The following is a 21,670-nucleotide window of genomic DNA, read 5'->3' on the forward strand; positions in this document are numbered from 1 at the left end:
TCAGTGTGTGTATGTGTGTGTGTGTGTGTGTGTGTGTATGTGTGTGTGTGTGTGTGTGTGTATGTGTGTGTGTGTGTGTGTGTGTATGTGTGTGTGTGTGCGTGCGTGCATGTGTGTGCGTGCGTGCGTGTGTGTGTGCGCCTCAGTGCTAATCCGACTGCTCATCGTCACTTGTCTCCTCACAGAGCTTCTTTGGGTGACTCTAAATGCCCTTGACTCTCCACTATGGAGCAGACTGATGATGAAGGATGACAAGCTGATGATGACGATGAAGAAGACAGGCCTTCAATTTGCACTGAGGACTTCAAAGACGGGCAAAGGAGCCACGTTCTCCAGTTTTCCACCTTGAGCCGTTTATCAAAACTCTCCAAACCCCAACATAGACTGAACCTCATCAGGTTATCTAACCCCAATGATTGTAATTGACCAGGACCCCTCAGTTCTCCCATAGACATGTCAGAGTATAAAGAAGGTCTACAGTAGGTTGTATATATACAGTATAAACTGGATTCTCTGTATCGGTGTCTTTGCTTGGCTCTCTGTGCCCTCTGAGGCTCCAGCCAGGGCGACACAGAGCCTCTATCACTCTAATGTGTATCATAGACAGAGTGTGTGCATGAGACGACAGGGGAGAGATGATGGTGTTGAATAACAGGACATACTGTAGGTGAGAGAATTAAATCTACGGAGAGGACTTGTGAAGTTTGTCCTTCACTCAGAATACGTACTGCTTTTAGTTTCCTCTTTTCTACTGTGAGAATGTGTACGCATGTTTGTGTATTTTGCAAACTTGATAGACTTTGTTTCATATTTTGTGCTGGGACAACAACAACATGTAATATTATGCTACTATGCATATGCACCCTAATCAATAGTTTGATTTTGTGAAGTGTCACTGACGTAATGAAGGATGAAATGCATCCCTTTATCCATCATCTGTTCCAGTGGTTTCTCATATCAGTAAGAACCTGACGGAGGATTTTAGAGCCGCAGCGTCACTGCGCTCTATCTTACGGTTAAAATAGAAAACTAGTCTTTAAAGTATTTGAGTAGTGTAGATATTTTAAAGTGCAACTACATTTTTAAGCAAATTCACATAGCCCAGAATGCTCGGTTCATAACAAATGTTGTGAAATAATAATGAAAATGTTTGTGTATTTAAGCTGTTGCAGGATGTCAAGCATGCAAACCCGTTTCTTTTTGACATGTACTCTGTGAGGAACAAAGACACTTCTTCACATTCACTTTCAGATGTCTTTAAATGCTGCATGTTGAATCAGTCGTTGAACAGTTGGGTACAGTGGTGCATAGACTAAGTAACACATATGCATGTGACTTATGCGCATGTGTGTGTTTTTAATGTTTGTTTATGAACATCAGTGGCCAGTGGCCCCTGCAGCTCTGTGCTCACTTCTCTATGTTAGTATTGTCATCATTAGTGCTACCAGTGGTCAGTGTTATTGACAGCATGGACGGCCAAAGCTGACCCATCTGACGGTTCGTATGAATAACTTCACGGAGGGAAACAAAGAGGGGCTGTAGGAAGACCACCATGCACAACAAGCTGTACACATAAAGACACACACTGTTTAATAGGGGATGCTGAGAGACATCTTCTGTTTCTGTTGATCTCAATAGTGAAATCACCTCCCAGCTGCACCAGTAACAGGGCCAAACGTACGCAGTCCCAAAACTGAGTATACTTTCAACTAGATGGTATTTAAATAATTTATAGGATAACATAAAATGACTGACATGACGTTGGGTGACACAACATAAGTGATGGTGTCCCACAAATACAAACACTCCCAATAAATCAATTAACATTTTTTGGTCTCATCTCCTCTCCCTCCTTTTTTTTCTTTGCTCAGCTGCAACAGAAAATTCCTGAAAAGAAAAAGGAAGCAGTCCCTCTTGTTTAGGATGTTTAGAGGAAGCTCGGCCAGGAGCAGGGAACGTACCCGAGCCCTCCTCCGGGGCGGAGCCAAGCCGTTTCAGTTACTGCTTTGTTTCCCAATCAGAAAAGCTTTGAATGTTTTATTAAGTAACTGCTGTTTTTTGTAGGAAAATAAGAAAAAAAAAAAGATGCAGACAAACAAACAAATGGAGAATCACAACTACTGCAATGATACTGTCACAATGTGTTGCTTTTATTGTATTTTTATGATTTTCTTTTCTTCTTTTTTTTTTCTTTTTTTTAAAGCTGTGTCAGGTATAACATTTCTGTTAAAACACAAAATAGCATCTTGTGCCAAATAAAAACAAAAACAGTATTCTATAAATTTATACTGTACAATTGTTATTATCTGTTGAACAAAATGTTTGTAATTGTTGCATTTTGTAGGTTTTGTATGGTATTCTGTATTTAGTGAACTGCAGTTTTGGAACACAGGATTCTGTTTTTTTTGGTCAACTTTAAAAGGCAAGAATTAAATTTACAATTTATTGTGTGCAAGCATTTATGTGGTGTCTGGTTAATTGTGTAATTTTGTGTGTATTATTGTGGTTTTAATTAGAGTCTGATGGATAAAGTTTGACTTATATTACCTTATTGCAGATATATTGTATCGATGTATTTGTTCGCCCATAAGTAACAAAAATATTCAACACACAACTACTGAGGATAATTTTTCATAGAAACAGTGTTGTCATTGCATAGTTTGTCCACCAGAGACAAGTTTAATTTTTAATTGTAAAATGTCCCAGTTCACACATACATGTATAATATGCAAAACTATTTTATAAAAACAAGTATCGGGGCACCACAGTGGCTCAGCTGGTAGAGCGTGTACCATTAGGGCTGACTCCTTGGCGCCGCGGCCCGGGTTACAATCTGACCTGCGGCCCTTTGCTGCATGTCATCCCCTCTCTCTCCCCTACTTTCCTGTCTCTCTCTCACTGCTGCTATAATAAAGGCATAAAAAGCCCGAAAACATAATTTAAACAAAAAAAACAAGTATCAAAAGGTTTGTGTTTATGTAAAATAAGGGAAAAAAGAATTCCAAAATACTTAGTTACTTTCCACCACTGGTCAGGTTATATGGGGCACCAATTGTGAAGTGGTGCATAATACAATTAATAATTAATACAATTAAGAGCAAAATTTCACATTTAGCTCCATTTAGTTCCAAAAATTATTATTTAATATATTTACTTTTCTTTAAAAAAAAAAATAATATAATGCTTATGTTAAATCTAAACATTATCTAAATGTTATATTTAAACCTAAATGTTAATTGTAAAGGTACATTACAGTTTTTCTAATGCTAATGTGATCCATGATACCAAAATGCTCACAAATGAAAGTAGTTAGAAGTGATTTACTTATTAACTATCCTGTTGAACTGCCTTGTGTTGTTGAGCGTATTGTATCTAAATAGAAGGGCTGTAAGTATATACAGTAAGAAGACACAGTATGTGCAGCCTGATTTCACTGCCTTTCACTTAACTTTTCACTGTAGGTGATGTCCATGGTGACAGAAAACGAGTGTGCAGCAATACTAGCAGATGAGGCTGTACTTGGGCACAGTGCAGCTTTGAGCTAAAAACTAATGTCATAATACTAGGTATTTGATCATAATCAAACGTATTGGAATAATAGATTTTGAGCTGATAACAGCACTACATGAAAAGTGGGGATCTGGAATTTCTGTTCCAACTTTAGAGGCAATCCATCCCAATAGTTTGAGACATTTCACTATGAACCAAAAATGTCAACCTTATTGTGGCGCTAGTGGTTAAGTCAGGGGATCACCAAAGTCAGCAGGATTCGTCCTCTGGGAACCATCAGTGTCTATACAAAATTTCAGAATAATCATTCCAGTAGTTGTTGAGTTATGGATTGGTCAACACTGCCTTCTCCAAACACTGTGAAAGCTTTGACAGACCCAGACCATCCAAACTAGTCCTGTAATTTTCAGAGCAGTTTTTCACAGCTGTAAAATGAAGACTTTTGCCAGTTCAGCTCAATAAAATGAGATCACTGTGACCTGTCCCGCTTTGATCCGTCATTACAGAAAGGAACAGAGTGAAACCGCATGTTTGAAACTGAAAATTGATAGAGATCACAGAGATACATGCCAATAGACAGTTCAGCCAGCAACTATGATCTGTCAACCTCAACCATGTGACTCAGCACAGTGTCACTTATTCCTAATAAGCTGCTATTTCCAGCAGAACAGGCTCCGGGAAGTTAATGTGAACATCAGGAAGAATCCTGCAAAAGTTAACATGACTGTACTTGCTATATCCATCATGTCATAAACTAGGAGTGCATGTATCAACTTATACATTTCCACACATACATTTTGTGTGTAGTCTGCTGGTTACAGCTGGCTGCCGTTGACGCAAACCATTTCTAAATGGCAGTCTTGGCATTTACGAGAGTTATGGATGGAGCTTCTAAATTTGAAGAAAAAGCCCAGAATTGCATCATTCTTAAGACCAAACTATTACTGAGCAGCTTTATATATTCCTGCCTAGGTATAAGCCATTACTAACATTTGGATTGCCAGGATGCAAAACAAAACTCTCTGGAATATATGTCCACTTAGATCCATTCATTAACACATCAGTCAGCATTTAGAAATGGATACCAACATTTAAAACTGCATTAGTACTGCATGTGTTTTTAATTGTTTATAAGCATAAGTAAATACTCTGCCACTAATTAAACCATTAATTACAACTTATAAATCTGTCATGGAGGGTGCCTTAACTCAACAAATCTGACCTTTGATGCAGCAGAAACTGTTGATTAAAACTGCAAACAAACTGATGTTAGAGGTAAAATAAAGAGACAAGTGACTGCATATAAAACTATATTTATTGAATGATTTAAAAGACTGTACATCACAGTGCATGAAGCGTATGAATGATGGAGACGTTGTCAGTGACTCAGGTGTAAACACAGGCAGTGAGCAGGAACAGAGCAGTTAGACCGTTAAGCTCTGATGGTTTGCAGTAGCCTCAGACAAGGATTGTGTAAATGGACCATTTGGGCTTTGTAAGTCCCTAACTGTCATAAATACGACTGACTACAGTCTCATCAGAGAGAGATAAAGCAATAAACATTCGCGCAAAGGAAGCTAAACAGTTTAACAGCATCCTGGAGACTTGCAGTCTTCTTCCATAATGGTGCCTTGTCTAATTATAGATCCTGAGACATCAGCATGTAATCACAACCGTTATTTCACTGGCACCAATTGGAGTAAAAATATGACCAATCAATAAAAAAGATGGACAACAAATAAAAATTAGACAAAGTTCACTTTGACTAAATCAAGAGACCAGAACTACTTTCAGGACACGTCTAGAAATAATTATATACATACAGAACAATAGGCCTTGAACAATATTACCTTGAACTGCTGAGTGGCAGCAAAAGATAAACTTGCTCTGAAGCATCTGATCAAGTCGTTGAGGCCACAGAGGAACCAAATAGCAGTCCCTGCTGTTAATCCAATAAGGCCACTGTGTACTGTTCTGTCTACTTCCTGTGAAACCACAGCATGCTGCTGGATGGATGCTTTGTGGTGATCTCATCTCAGTCAATTCTCATGAGCTAGTGAATACTTGCAAAGGTAGTTCAAAAGATTTTTCCCACCTAACAACAAATCCACAATGAGTTCCTAGTGCAAGAAATCCTCCAGCAGGTTGTCTGTTAACAGGTACTACAGCAGGTGCGGTGGATGTGGATTTTGGCCAATGATCCATTCAGGGCAACAAACCCTACTGAGAATCCTATGTGGACGTCAATAAAGACGGTGCTGTCGTCTAATACTGCTTACAATACTCACAATTTTTACATGTGGCGTGGCTAAAGCTTCACCCACCACTGATCACCTCTGTCTGACAATATGATAACTATGAATACAGTGCTGTGGCTAACAACCGTCAGATCTCTGACAGAATCACACGCAAGGTTTCTGCTGACCTCTCGATGGCCAGGATGAAGGTGTCCTCATTGGAAAAATGCTGGATGATGTTGTCATCCATGTTCACCAGGACCCTGAGGAAGACAATATACAGTGACGAGTTAATCTGATTATTTTAGCCATACTAATTAATGTTTTAGCCATGCTAACGGTGTAGACCCAGGCATGGTGATTTCAGTCTGTCAGTTCTTGTCAGTTGGTGCACACTGAAATATCCTATGCTACGATTTTATTTGTCCATTTAAACATCTAAACATCTACTAGATGGACTGGCACCAAGTTTAGCACATTAATGGTTCCCAAACGATGTACCCTAAATATTTTGGTGATCCCCTGATTATTTTCTAGCGATGCCATTAGATTGACATTGGTGGTTTTAATTGAAATGTCTTAACAACAATGCACACAATAACACAATTGCCATGAAGTTTGGTAAACTGGATGAATTGTAATATGTATTGTCCTTTTTGCTGTGAACGACCAACTTTGTTAAATAAGGAAAACACATTGATTTTGTAAATATGGATGGTACCCAAACACTGAGTTGGCTGTTTGCAAATGAAACGTTTCTAACCAGTAACGTGTCAAACGCTGTCATCAGGACAAATTTAAAAAATGTTTTATTACTTTGGTTTATGACCAAAAGTAATGACATCTGCTGCAATTTGTTTTTTATGCTAATTACCTAATGTTAGCATGATAACACACTAAGATACAGAACATGGTAAAGATTATCTGATAAACATCAGCATGTTAGTATTGTTACTGTTAGCATGTTAGCATAGCGAGCATGACTACTGACTGTTACTGTTGTTTCTATGGAGCTTGACTCACCCTTTTTTGCTTTTTTGGTAAACCTTGGCCACCTTGTCAACAGGCAACGCATATTTCTCTGAGATCTGTGAAGAAACCGTGTATTTTAAACATGTTGAAGCAGCCTGAGGTCACAGCTAATGTTACTATTTAGTAAAAGATTCGTTTTCTAAAATAAACTAATCCTGTTTAGCACAATGGATCCAATGTGTTTCCTATTTCAGCATATTATAGTTAAAACCAAATTACAATCCGACTTTCAATACTCACTGCCTCCATCAGTGCTTTGAGGGTTGGGGTGTGCAGCATTAAGGCGTCAAACACTTCATCACACTCCTTCCTCACATATAGAAGAACTAATGAAGCGTGGAATAAACAAGACAAAAAACATCAATCAACCAGTTCTATAAAGTGCTTTACAAGGAGAAGAACCTGACACAGACATGCAGTGCCGCTCAATATTTTACACAAATACAACGGAAAAGAACATGAAACATGACATTTACAAACCTCTCCTTTCCTCGTCTACTTTGACCTTCTTGGACTGAGGTGGACAGGTATCTTCCTCAGCGGCACATGACATCCTCTTCACCAGAACACTCCTGACACCCATAAACATACACACAGCATTTATAGCGAGACTATGGCTGCAGTCGAAAAGTCTTTTTCACTTGAGAAGGTTCCTAACTGAGTGAAATGACCCAGAAGTAATTAAGCGGCAGGCATGATAAGAGCCGGTCGAATTCTCCAAATGATGATGAAAAGAGCTTTAATGCTTCCTATCTTATCTCCTTAAGCATAGGATACACTGGACCTTCCTTTATGAAAGGAAAGGAGAAAATGGCGTCCCACAATTCTTTGTCGCTCCAACATTTAAAGTGATGCCCCATTACAGATTGTAGCAGTCCCACATACATGTAGAAACAGTAGAGAACCTGTTTTATGTTTGTGACGATATCCAATACTAATGGATGATTGGCTGAGCTCCAAATCAACAAATTAAAATTTCCTCTCACATCTATCCAGTTAAGAATCATCTTCAAGAGCAAGCAACAACAATATCATCATCGTCACAAAATACAATACACACAAATGTTGTTTCACTCCTTGTATATACTACTTGTATATTCCTTTCATGTAATATTATTTCCACATTTCAATCTTGTTTTGTTTTGGTTTTTATTTTCAACAATATCTATTTCTGTTGGGCTCTGAGTCCGAGTGGTTAAGGACACAGCTCATGTACAGAACAACAAAGCCTGTCAATCGCTCAGGAAACAAACACTTCATCATCACGTAAACCAGCAATTACCATGTCCACTCATGTCAAGTTCAGTTTAGCATTCAGCTAATGTGATTGACATAAAACAGCAGTGTGCTAAAATGTAGATGGGTGGAGCTGGTCTCTTCACTTCTGCTATGACGTCTGTACTGAGAATACTGAGCTTCTTCTTATAGCTACCTGAACATCCATAGCTGGTGGTGTGTGACACAGTGCTGTTACACACCTCTCGCAGGAGATCGTATCCGCTCAACCCAGGTTTCATAGTGCAAGAACATGTGTTTGGGGTGTGGCGTGGGAATGAAAGAAGCGCCATTCTCCATATTACAAGTCAGTGTCCTGTTGTTTTGCATAATTTTGCTTTAAATGATCTGAATTCCTGCTTTAGTGTTTGTTCCTCAGATGTGAAATGGAGAAAATGTATCATCACCATCACATTTCACAATCTGTTTTACCATGACACACACACAGACACTATTTCACCAATGGAAAGATCATGAAATATGCACCACTTCCAGTTGTTGCTCAGGTTCACACGGTGTAGTGATGTACAAGACATGAGCATTTAGAGCAAACCAGTGGTGTGAAAATAATAGTGTGATACTCACCCCTCTCTGTCAACCTCCTCAGTGTTAAAAGCAAACACCTGTAAATAGAGTAAAAACCCATCATTAGTCATGCTGCGAGACTGGACCAGGACTTCCTGTGTGTGTCTAAGTGTGTATGTGTATGTATGTGTGTGTGTGTGTGTGTGTGTGTGTGTGTGTGTGTGTGTGTGTCAGAGACAGAGAGGCATCCCTCACCTGCCCTGCTCTCTGCAGGTTTCCAAAGTGGACGTCAGGAATGAAGAGGACAGGCTGGGAGTCCAGGTCTATCATGGTTTTGAACAGTGTGCTTTGAGCCCTCTTAATGGGAGAGGTTTGCCCCAAGCTGCCATTTTTCCCTAATCCAGAGAAAGTGTGAACTAGCATCTGTTGCCAGGCAACCACTTCAAGTACAGATATGATATGCTTTGATTATATTTTTCTGGCTTTTTAGACTTCTGCTGTCCTCTCTGCTCCACTCAATCTCATGATTTCCTGGAAAGTGTTTTGTAACCTCATGTCATATCAAGCTCACTAACATTATTTATGTACATAATCAAAATAAATATCACCATTTTCATTATTTAGCCAAAATGAAGAAGAGAGAAAAACACATTTTTACCTTTCATCCTCTTTCTGAGATGTTTCTTCTCCTCATCACGAAGCTTCCTCTCAGCACCCTGCAAAAAACACAAGAGGGTTGATGGGACAGAAAGTACAGGATATACTTAAAGAAAGTTAAAGCAAAGTCTGAATTACTTGCTTATCTTTAACCAGACCAGACAGCTGACTGTGCTGGCATCCTTCCTCACCTTGTCGCAGAAGACCTTGATCTGAGAATAGGCCCTGTGGATGGGTCTGCTGTTGCAACTGTTGTAGCTGTAGGTGTCAATCTGGATTATCAGAGGCATCCCCTTCACACCCTTCTGCGAGGAGAAGTCTGTGCTCAGACAGTTCACTGAGATAAAGACCTAGGAAACAACAAGACCAGGTCAAAACCTAGTAACAAACTGCTGCTCTACCACACACTGAACAGAGAAGACACAGAAAGGTGTGTCTAGGAAATGCATCACCTTAATCCACTGTTACGGCTAAAGCAGTAATTAGTGAATTAAAGATAATAATTAAAGGTATTACTCTATTTGAACATGAAAACCTATTATTTGTCTGTCATCAGCTGAAACTTGGTTAGTTTTACAGCCACTCTGGCTCAGATCTGATCTGAGATCTGATCTGACTTAGCTGTGAGATTTTTGTTTGCTGGTGAATCTCGACCTGACCCAAACTGTGCAGTAATGAGTGACACAGGATCACAGGGTCATGACTCACAACAGCAGCAGCTGCTCAGAGACCAGATGCAAAACTCAGCCATGCAAATGTGTCCGACTCTACCACCTCTCAGCTTATTTCTCCCTTATGTTAAACGTTTGATATGCTTACAAATAAGCTTCAAATTTGTGAAAAAAAACTTGTGAATGATACTGATTAGAAGAAAGTGTAATTTCTGTAATGAAACTGTGGATTAATATTTTTCTAGACCGCTCAGTTTTTAGAAACACAAGGTCTCTGCTACATAATCTGTAAATAATGTAGCAGGGCAGAGCTGCAGATCTGCTGCCCTGCTGAGTGGCTGAATCTTTCATACGCTTGTAAGAGAAAAACAGAATTCACAAAATCTCACCCAAATCGCAGCACAATCATTTAACTATCTAAAACTGTTTAAATCAAGTACTCGCTGTAAACAACTACATATGGTTATCCTCACACATTTAATCACATGATGGTAAAGATTCCCATGGTTAATGATGACATCTGTTTAATGCCGAAACCACCTTAACCAACATAAACTACCGATGAAGTTTCCAGTTAAACAGGACCAACAGCCTGAGTAACAGGTCGGCAGAGACGGATAACGGTAGAGATTCCTCACGATGGCTCAACAGCGATTTTCCCACTACACAGAATCAATAGCATCGTGCCTGAACCTGCAGACGTGAGGGCTGATTGCTGAAAAAGCCTGGAGCACAAATGAGCCTCCTACACACCTCCACAAATTCACACCTCCACAGACCCAAGCCATTTAAATCTCTCCAGAAGTGGTGAACACATTGCTGCTAGCATCTGGGCATGTGTGTGTGTGTGTGTGTGTGTGTGTGTGTGTGTGTGTGTGTGTGTGTGTGTGTGTGTGTGTGTGTGTGTGTGTGTGTGTGTGTGTGTGGGAGGCTTGTTGTGTTTGTTCTTACTGGATGTATGAGCATTCAAATACCTTCCTAAAAAATGAAAAGTTCATGAGGCCACTGAAAGTGGCTGTTTAGTGCCGTCCACTGGACCAGGCACAAACAAACAAACACAAAGCAGTGACATACTGCAGGAAGCAGCTCATCTCCCCTACCAATATATTTCACACCCCAGTAAAATGAGAATGATGACTGTTGCCTGGCAACAGCAGAAGCATGCTAGAACAAAAAAAAAAAAAAAACAACTTACCATTTGGAACAAAAATCTCAGGTTTGTATGTCAGAGTCTGATTGGACACCCAACTACGTATGTTTGGAAACCAAAATGTCTCGGTGGCACAACGCAAAGAGAGGAGGGAAGAATTAGCACTGACATGGGAGCCCACATATTTCATAACGGAGGTGTTCTTTCTCAACCACTTCCACCTTATTTCCAGTAGGATTTGGCCCTGTGTGGAGGCTTATAACTACAGTCAGTGTGCCACAAATAATCAAACCACTCTACTCCTCCCTCCCCTCCATCTCCGTGCTTCATTACGCTCCACCCAGCCCTTCATGTACGCCATCTAAGCTAATGCAGGAATCTGGAGCTCACTCACTCACTCACTAATACTAGCTAGAAGCAACGTGGTGCAGGCCCCTGTCCATGAGGTCCTCAACTCCCACCTCTGGAAGAATTCCCAGCTCCACTTTTGCCCACCAATCTACATTCAATAACCCATTTAGTGATTCAGATTATCTACAAACTCTGATTTTAACATCAAGATCCATAAATGATTTCCTCAGAAATTGGCTAAAAAAGCCCTATCTTGCAATGTGAATGAAAATGCTTTTTAAAAAATAAATGTATAAATTCCTGGATCTGCCCCTTTCAACCAGATCCGCAGAAAAATGTAATGCGTTCTTCCCTGGTTCACCCCTCCACCCAGTTTCGTGCAAATTGGTTTAGTACTCTTTGCTAACCCTGCTGACAAATAAACAAACAAACAAACTCAGACACGGGTGAGAAGGTAACCTCCCTGGTGGAGGTAGCAATTGCAGTGGAGTAAAGGTGTTGGCCAAACAGTAAATATTTATCGGCAAATCCACAAATCTGGAAATAGCTCTCCTTCAATGAGGCTCTTTTGGGAGCCACAATGTCTTGAGCCCAAAACAGCCCGAGGGGGTCAGATGCTGTGGGAGGGGGTGTGTCTTTCTTTACCACCTTTACAAAAGGTGAAATCTAAGTAGCTCCTTTTCAAGGTTTGTTGCCATGTACCCAGCAAATCTGCAACCCCAAATAATGGCCCAACTCAAACCAAGAGATGCACCGTCTGTCATGGAGGACAAAGGGGGTTGGGGGTGGATGTGGGTCTGGCATACGTTTCATCAACTATTCTAAAACCCTGAGGTGTCAACAGTCCACTGACAAACAGGTGAGTACAGACAGAGAGTCTCTACAGCTTAAGTGTCCTCAGGACAACAATTTGTGGTTGTCTTTACAAAAAGAAAGAAAAAAAAGGACAGAATCAAATTCTTAACCGCTTGAGTGTGAAAGTGAAGGTTTTCACTTTTAGATCAATCATTTCTTGCTTTGACTTAAACAGCACAATCTCCCCATTCTCCTTTTGCTTTTTTTTTTTTTTTTTTTTACCTTGGCTTCTTCACTGACATCCCATGTGAAAGACACAGCGTTGTAGGCAATTTCCTCCACGTTCCCAATCGTGCAGAAGCTCTCCTTGTAGTCGGCTGCAAGCAAAGTGAAGGTCAGAGGAAACTGTTTCAAAACTGTGGCACAAGCAATACAACAATATAAACAATGTGAAAATACTGCATTACATGTAAAAACCCTGTATTCAAAATCCCATTTCATTGTATTCTAAGCAACATACCTAAAGTATCAAAAATAAAAAGTCCTGGTTCTACAGAAATATGCCCCCCATGGCTGGTATATCATTATGTATCATATTAATGGATTGTTCATACTGCTATATCAATGCATTTAGCATCTTAGTTGCTTTTTACTGTTGCACACAGTGAAGGTGAAGCTAGTTTGAACTATTTCAAAATATAAAGCGTTACAGTTGGGAAGTTTACTCCAACTAAACTACCCAGGCATATAAAACATGACAAGGAGCCCTAATTAGACTTTTTTGTAAAGTATCACAAAGCAAAAAAGGCTGAAAGCCACTGGTTTAATCTCTAACAACGCACTGAATTCTATAAGATCATTATATGTTTTTAATGCAAAATCATAATCTGAAAAGAAATTATAGCTGTCAAATTTATGTAAAGGATTAAAACTACAGTATGTCCTTCAAAAACTTTGTGGAGTAGAAGTATGAAGTAGCTTTAAATGGAAATACTCAAGTGAAGTACAATAAAGTACAAGAGCCTAAAACTTATACTTAAGCACAGTACTTGAATATATGTACTATTACTTTCCACCACTGTTCAGCTGCTAGGAGACTGTTCTGTCTTTAAATATAATGTTTAGACTCATTATCAAGTGAATCTTTAACCATCTATATCATAATCTCACATCTTTTCACAAGACAAAAAAAAATTCAAAATTAGTAAAGATTTCCACACTGCCCTTGTTACCCCCCTAAAACACCCAGCCTCTGCTCATGCAGGCTAATTTCCACCCGCCATGGTATTGGCATGAACTTGCCACAAACAAAACCACCATAGTGTTTGACACTCAATTCCATCCAGTTTGAAACCACAGGTTGAGGCCTGTCTCTTGCTGATTGTACAGGATATGGCCTTAGTCCAGGCCCCCACCTATTTCTCCTGTTAACGTCTATGCAAATGCAGACCCATCTTGTCACAGAACTCCTGTGAGAATCGAGGACTGACAGTTATTCAAATAGTGACAGGATTCTCCCATGGAAGCTCCTGTAGGTTTTCCACCTGCTTACTGTCTCTTTACCTGCATGGGTTTGTGCAGCTGAGGAGTCAAAATATCTATATTCATATTCACTCATTACATAAGTGTGAGTTTTTTTCTGTCTGGATCTACTCCCCATCTGTTCTACTTATAAACCCCATCCAGACAGAAGTGTAACAATAATCATCTTACCAATGTCCAGGACTCTCTGTTTAGCTGTGTGCTGACGGGAATGCCAGTACTTCCAGTTCTTCAGCTGCTCGTCTCTGCACTTGTCTTCCCCAAAGACGACCATGATAACACTCTGCAGTGCAAGATATAGTATAATGAAAAATTAAAGTGAATAAAAAGTAAATATAACATTTCTAAGTGTAAAAAGGTTTCATGCTACTGAACAATAAGCTAACAGTTTAATTTTCAACCTCTACCTTTACACTTTCTCACCATTTACTGTATCTCCCCTCCCTCACCTGTACAATACTGTCGTGCTGCCGCTCAGAGCCTCCCATGGTGCATTGCTCACTACTGGATGGGCTCCCATCAGGCCCCTGTGACAGCGTCGGTCGACTCACCCGCACTTTGCCTCTGTGCTGACATAGGGATGATCTGAAGCCGGTCTCAGACAGTGTCAAAGCGTAGAACTGGCCCCGGTTCAGGTAAGCCATGGGTCCTTCTCCTCGCCGCAGCGACATGCTGGCCTCCAGACTGTATTGGAAACTATCACTGTATGAAAATAAGCATGTGTGGAAACGTTTGACACCCCATCATGAAGACAGTCTCTCCTCTGATACAAGAATAAACCACAGTTTTGTATTTACAAGTAAAATGAGCACAAATGGCGTTAACATTGTAACAAAAAACAAATCAAATTAGAATGAATTCTGAAGATGTGTTTTCTGAGAGGGCTAAGTTGTTTGGAAGTGGAAAGGGTTTGTCTTTAATTCACAAATGGAGCATTAAAAGAAGGTTGTTGTAGCAAGAAGAGCTTCTAATGAATCAAAGATACTTCGAGGTGCAATAGCATAGATGTAAGTATTATAATATTGTATATATTTACTATCTTCACAAGCCTGATACAATGCAGAGCTCCACTTTTGTCCCGAAACTGTAAAAAACATATGAATGAACCACACCCATGTTCCACCCTTACCATGAACACACACACTGTAGTTTATTTTGACTCAGGCATAAATACACCATCCTGTGGTACAGCAAATCATTTCAGTTGAAAATAGTCCCCAACAAATGCACCATTTCCTCCTGTTTGAGTTATGTTTGTTAAAAACTACAATGCCCAGCTGTTTTAGGGAAATAATTTATTGAAAAATATATTATTATATTTATACATATTTGACCAACTTTCTTCAGTAGGAATGAATGGGCTTGGGGCTGAGAGCCACAGAACAACATAATTAACACATTGTTGGTCTTGGTCTTTTCATGGGACATGAACAAAGATATAGACTATTGCTAGTCTTCTGTATCATCTGCATGCACATTAAACCAGTGTAAATCTTTTGGATTTGTAGTATCTACATGTTCAGTGTCTCTGTTTGTATCTGACTTTCAACTCACACTGGTAGGCTGTAGTGGAAATCACCATCTCCTGAGGAAGGACTTCTGTGGTACATCTGTGAAAGAACATAATATGCTCCATGTGTTTCCAACGGGAAACTACTCATCAAGCAAAAAATCCAAATAATGTGACTATGACTTATAAAGCAGGACATAATGCCACCTCCACCTCACTCACCTCTCCCTCCACAGTATCCTCATACGTGCTGTCTGGAGTGCTTCTCTGATCATCTTTCAAGTACCCAGAAAGGGACAAATCGTAGCAGCTCTGCTCGTAAACCATCCTTATCCGGTCTCTGGGTTCTTCCAGACAGGAACCTCCAGAAGAGGACACTCCCATGGACGTCTGGCCCTCTGTCTTGACCAGAGCAAGAGCTGCCCCACCTTTACCTTTACCATCTCCTGCTCTGCTCTCTCCTGCAAGGCTGGTAGTTCCGTACCTGCAGCTCTGATGTTCTGTGGTGGTGCTATTGTTTAGAGAGAGGTTGACAGGCACGCATCTAAGAGCCTGAAGATGGTGGTCTAGTATTTCCAAGTTCCCACAGTTATTGGGTCCAAGAGCGGAGGGGTCTGTGGGCTTAAGACCGCTGGAGGCACGTCCCCTCTCTCTGACCTGACGGGGTTATAGCAAACACAAAATATAAGATCTGAAACACTGTGTGGAAATTGTCTTTTTATGAATTGGTCTGTAATGTAAAGCCTTCCACACCTTGTAGTAGTCATAGAGCAGTCCCAGAGCTGCTGCACTGTCCTCATCTCCATTGATGCTCATCATGGCCTTAGTGGCCGCAGTCAGTGGGTTCTCCAGGTAGCTCCTCCATGCCTCGTCCTCACTGTTGAACACCCTGCCTGAGGGCACCGACACTTCATTCGGTATCACCACCACCAGCCGTTTACTGAGAGGTCGACAGGACAATGGGAAGAGACAATAAGCCGTGTTGTTACTGCAAAGTCAATCTGTCATTAACAGAGGCCACGTCTGCCAAGCCACCAAGTCTGCCCCAGGCTGTTTCTCACCAATCTACAATCTAATAGCCCGGTCCATGTGAAGTGTGTTTATCTAAGTTCACTGAGGAGTAACCGCTTCTGTATACCACATTTAAATAACAGAAAGATATACTGAGAGCTGATCAAAATTAAGAGTTACTTTTTAAATATCCCATTTATAAGATATCATCCAAAGAAGCTGGTAAGTAGTGATATTGTTTGCAAGACCTCAGTTTTATAAAGGTACATACTGTTTATATTATTATATTATATACACACAGTTTTTAATATTTACACAGTCACAGACCAATCTTTAGCAACATTTATAGTACATCACTGTAATATTACCATTATATTCATTAAATAATGTATGTGTCTGTGATGTATTTGCCACCATTTAATAAAAATGACTGCATGTCATATAAATGTTAAAGGAATAAACAATAGAGATCATGCGTTTTTAATCAAATGAGAAAGGTTCTGTTCTGCATATCCAAAGAACAAAGAGCCACACACAAGACAATTCAAATATTTGAAGCACATAAAAGAACAGGAGTAAAACTGACAAAACATATTAACTGTGATATTAATGCGTCTCTCCTACCTGTCCAGATCCATGCTGCCTCCAGGACTCTCTGATGTTGTCTAGGACTTGCTTGAGAAACTGGACTTTCTAGTTAGTGCAGGTAAGTTTCTGTGGGAGACTGAGAAAACTAGGCCGACAAGAGGCGGGCTGTATTTAACCTCGCAGTCAAAACAGCCAATGAAATCATCTGTAACCGAGCGTACTAAGATATATTGGACTGTCTTTGATATCGGGTAAATTTTGAGGTTACGCATGGGCTAGGTTTGTATTCTGTTTAGAAGTTGGTAAATTAAGAGAACCTGAAGAGGCAGGACAAACAAGGAAACGAAGATCTCCTTGCTGATTGGTTAGATGTTCCTACACAGCTCGTACAGTCGTTCCCACATTGGTGAGTCAGCGGCGAAAGGCGTTACCTGAGATGAGGCAGAGGTGCGCACGTAAATGTTCAAATTCAGTTTATGTGCTAAAAAGTGACTGGTGTCCGCGGGAGCGCGCACCTTGTTAAAGCTGCATCGCCCAGTTTACGTATAGATGTCTATAGCTGTTTTTGTCTGGATCAAACACTCATAACGTGCAAATACAAACTTCAACGTTTCTTGTAAACGAATAATCACAATTGTGGCCGCAGAAGTGTATGCAGTATATCACCCAGACAGAAATGTAATATATGACAGATACGTCCCTACATCAAGAGTGATGTTGCCATATATGTTACCCATAAAGGGATATATTGATATCTCATATATACATCCCCTGGATATATGAAGATATAAATTTATAATTATATGAAATACCCATAGTAAAAATTTGTAAATTAAAAATATTAAGAAATATGTTTATGAAGAATAATTTTTGTATAGTAGGCTATAACATGTTGTAACCATATATGTTAATGATATATAACAACATACATACAAAAATTGTATACACTTACGCTTGTTTTTTGGGGGTTTTTTAATACCAATTTCCATCTTCCAATTCTGGGAAAGTGTCTCAGACTTTAGGGACCCACTGTATTTAATACCAACATAGATAGATAGATAGATAGATAGATAGATAGATAGATAGATAGATAGATAGATAGATAGATAGACAAAATATGAAATTGTTTCAATTTCTAATAGGTTCTAATAGGTTTTTACATATATGTTTTTCTTTTATATGTACCTATGATATATGGAAATTCACTACATGTACACATATTACATTTGTGTATGGGAAGGCATGATATTTACATTATTGTAGGCTATAGTATTGTTTCTAGTGTCTGTTTGGTATGTCTAATGTCTTTGTTTATATTTGGAAACTAGACTTTAACACGTTTGGTTATATATGAGATAAAGAAATGATGTTTTGCAATAATGACTTCTCTGTCCCAGATTATAACGAATTCAGTCTTTTTTTAACCAGTTTAAATATCTTAGAAGTGGTGAAGGGAAGTGGATCATCTGTGCATAGGTTGAAGCAATGCGATGCATCAGCTTTGATTAATGATTTCGTTCATGCATTACACACATCGATCACCTGCCATTCATCTAAGTTCTCTATGCCATGGCCACCCCACACTAGCTCTGTGACCCATCTTGGCCCCCCCAGTCAAAACGTCCTGGATACACCACTGCGTAGGATACCTACTTCCTGGTAGACTAAGAATCACTCTGAATTAATGCCATAATCAGAACAAAACTATATTTCCAGTGTGATTACATGTGAGCTGGTTGAAAAACATACAAAAGAAGTGGAAAGGCGAACACAACATGAATAAAGAGGTCTTGTTTAATTTCAGAGAGGATTATATGGGTGTCCCTTCACCAAATAAAGAGACACTCAATCCTATGTCCAAACTTGCAAAGTGCCGCTGGACTGGCACCGCCTCACCCTTTGCCACACCTCTCCTCCCACTAAGACGCTAAAATACCAGTTACACCCCCGCGCTGCGAGCTGACACAGAATTAGATCTCTTAATCTTGTCTCATTTCACACTTTTTGACTCCTCATTCTCCTGATTCTGCTCCTTTCAACAACTCTGGTTTTATTTAACTTAGCCTCTTTTAACTCCCTCAAAATGTTCAAATGATTGTTTTTCACATTAATGTTGTGCCATTCCTGTCTCAAACAACTTAACAAGTCTAAACAACTAATCCGTTCAGACTCCAGAAAAAACACTTTTGGATTTAGTTGGACTGTGATTTATTTCTCCTCTCTGGGATGTTAGGAGCACTGATCCAGCCCAGAGGTGCTTCCACTGCTTTTGGTAGTTTGGCAACATTTCCCCTGTGTGTCCACATGGGGGCAGTACTGCATTGAAGGACAGATTTGTGTTGTATTCTGCTACTGGCTGGCAAGTGTTGGTGGTTGGACTGATTATAATGGCTATTACAGACTGCTTATTTCCTCTGAGTCTCTCTCATGTTGCTGTTGAAGTGTATGGGTTTGCTCCGCATATTTTTACAGCCAAACTGATATACTGCATAACACAGTGAAGTGAAAACACAAAACTAGGAATTAAGTTTGTTAAACCTTTTGAAGAATATAGTTTGTATATAGACAGTACAGTCATAAACAAATGCTGATGATATGTCTCATGATAGCCCTAAGTATGAAAATGATATATGTGTAAAACAAGTTTGAAAAACAAAAGTAGACAAAAAAAAAACAACAACTTTGAAATAAAAATGAACATAGATATTCTTAAAGGTAAGAGTCAGCCCTCCTCCATTAGGAGCAACAGCCTGGCTCATGAGAAGCTGGCTCAGTTATAAATAAAGACCTTTAAAGTTGTTTGTTGTAACAATACTGTAAAACTTTTATTGACAAAAGGAAATATATAGTAATTCGGGTAAACAGTGGCACATACAAATCAAATGTAAATGTCACAAGTAGCCTACAAATGGAGAACACAAAATAAAAATAACAAAAGACAATTGCTTTAGAAAAAAAAGGCAGTACAAAGGGGTACAAAGATATTAAAGTATTTAGTCAGAGAAAAGAAATTGCTTTAGCAAATTTCTGTTTGTGAATGAATAATGAAATTCATAAGATATTCATGCCATCATTTGGATTACAGATAATATCTTTAAGGTTATAGGAATAGACAGAGTTTAGACTCCAGGTCTTTCAAAAACCTTATATATATATAAGAATATTTCACAATCAAAAAAAATCTATAAATTCTAAATAAAATATATATATTCTCTATTATGTGTACAAAAGATACAACAAATATCAACGTCTACAAATTTGGCAATAAGATAACTAGCAGGGTATATATTTTGTGAAATTTTGAAATGTACCTTCTTAGCCTTGTTTGATGTACAGTATTTATAAGGTAAAAGCCAAGCCCTTCTCCACGAGGGGCTGTTATACTATTCTCACCAGAACTTAAGTGGCTTTTCACAATGTATCTGGAATAGCACAAGTTAAAGAAAGGATGGAACTGGAAAACTGTGTACAGACATAAACCATATATGACAGCATATTAACATATTCATCAAAAAGTCTGATAATATGAATTTTATTTCTCTTTGGAGCCAATTAGAAAAGAATAAAGACTTGTTTCTGATAAGTATGTCACAGTTGCTCCAGACACAAGTTTTGTAAGGTGAGAAATCATGGACAAAAGATGGCTTCCATGTTAGAACAGTTTGCTAATAGAATTTTAATAATTTTATTGGCAATCTCTCTGGCAAGAAATAAAGACTTCAAATTTTGCCAAACAATATTTGCATGTAAAACAGTTTTATAAAGATTAAACAGGGTTCAGACAGAGCATTAAGATTATGTTTAGGGGCTATGAGAACAACCCCAATATATGCTCTAGTTGCTATTAAAGCTTAAAAGGAAAAGGATGTGGAAAAGGATACTCCATCAATGAGGTTTTAAGTTGATTCTGGGAGTATACTAAGCTTAATGATTTAATGAAATTATGGTTGGAATACAAAAAAGATATGAACAAGTATGAAGGAGTTAAACTACAGTCTGTTGGTTGAAGTAATGTTCCTCCATAGATTACACCAGAACCATACGTTAATCTACAGCTCCCAGAGGAAGAATTGGCCAATATATCACAGAATGATTGATAAATTGTAAATTGTCATTATTTTCAGCAGAGATAATTTTTCAGCTCTAAGAAGTTTGTCATCAAGGCAAACAGTCAGAAAGGAACTCATTATAGAAACTCACATTATGTGTTTAAGGATGGGTATGGAAGTGCAGTTTTGTTGGGTCCTTGTTCATAAGGGTGTTAAAAGTATGAAAATGTGCAAGCCGATAAAAGTATATGATAACAAAGTGATAAAAGTAGCGTATGGTAGGGGAGAGGCAAAACCATTCATTAGTACAGCCATAATTAACACCTGGCAGGAGGAACGTGTTACAGACAATAAAGGAAGACTTTATTAAAAAATACAGAAGGCAGTTCATGTTAAACACTTTAAAGGAAAATATCATAACCACAGACAGCAGGTGATCATAACATGATTAAGGCTCTTGCATGCAGGTTTTAAATCCACTTGGGGTAAATATGTAAGGTAAATATAATTCAGAGGAGGAGACATTAATAAGAAATATAGTACATGGGACAGAGGAGGAATTGGGTTTAAAATCACTAGTGAGTGAGCACAGGATCTCAGGGAAACCATAGGGGGGTGATATGTTATATAATACATGGGGTGTGATTTTTTTAATAGACCAATCAGTATTCAGATGACCTAATGCCGTCTACACAGTCCGACACACTGGGGGGCGGTGTTCGAAGTTGGTTTGTGATCCGCCAATAAACAAAAAGAGGAAGAAGAAG

The 21,670-nt window shown here is 39.1% G+C and overlaps 2 protein-coding genes across 3 annotated transcripts in view; one reads left to right on the plus strand and one right to left on the minus strand.

The window, feature by feature from the left end:
* LOC111227673 (neurocalcin-delta A) overlaps positions 1-2,460 on the plus strand; it is a 72,103-nt gene extending 69,643 nt beyond the window's left edge. The window contains exon 9 of the mRNA XM_022753292.1: positions 186-2,460. The gene's annotated coding sequence lies outside the window, so the exon portion shown is untranslated. The remainder of the gene's footprint in view (positions 1-185) is intronic.
* Positions 2,461-4,840: 2,380 nt separating this feature from the next.
* LOC111227692 (grainyhead-like protein 2 homolog) lies at positions 4,841-17,127 on the minus strand. 2 transcript variants are annotated; one of them, XM_022753329.1, is made up of 15 exons: positions 16,891-17,127; positions 16,009-16,195; positions 15,478-15,912; positions 15,300-15,355; positions 14,297-14,447; positions 13,917-14,028; positions 12,486-12,580; positions 9,428-9,586; positions 9,238-9,295; positions 8,835-8,974; positions 8,640-8,677; positions 7,260-7,351; positions 7,020-7,105; positions 6,771-6,835; positions 4,841-6,010 (listed from the first exon to the last, which is right to left on the minus strand). In XM_022753329.1, the coding sequence occupies exons 1-15, from the start codon at positions 16,902-16,904 to the stop codon at positions 5,896-5,898; spliced, it is 1,803 nt and encodes a 600-aa protein (XP_022609050.1). In that variant the 5' UTR covers positions 16,905-17,127; the 3' UTR covers positions 4,841-5,895. The 2 variants fall into 2 exon arrangements, with proteins under 2 accessions (XP_022609050.1, XP_022609049.1); XM_022753328.1 differs by having other exon boundaries at positions 14,195-14,447.
* Between the last annotated feature and the right edge of the window lie 4,543 nt (positions 17,128-21,670).

Source organism: Seriola dumerili, unplaced genomic scaffold, assembly GCF_002260705.1.
Source record: "Seriola dumerili isolate Sdu_G_001 unplaced genomic scaffold, Sdu_1.0 BDQW01000191.1, whole genome shotgun sequence".
Lineage (NCBI taxonomy): Eukaryota > Metazoa > Chordata > Actinopteri > Carangiformes > Carangidae > Seriola > Seriola dumerili.

Bases quoted from the DNA above. Each gene is read 5' to 3' on its own strand.
- LOC111227692 (XM_022753328.1), bottom strand. The intron at 15,356-15,477 runs GTGAGTGAGGTG...GTTCTTTCACAG, and splicing joins AGGATACTGTGGAGGGAGAG to ATGTACCACAGAAGTCCTTC. The intron at 6,011-6,770 runs GTGAGTCAAGCT...TGTCTTCCTCAG, and splicing joins TACCAAAAAAGCAAAAAAGG to GGTCCTGGTGAACATGGATG.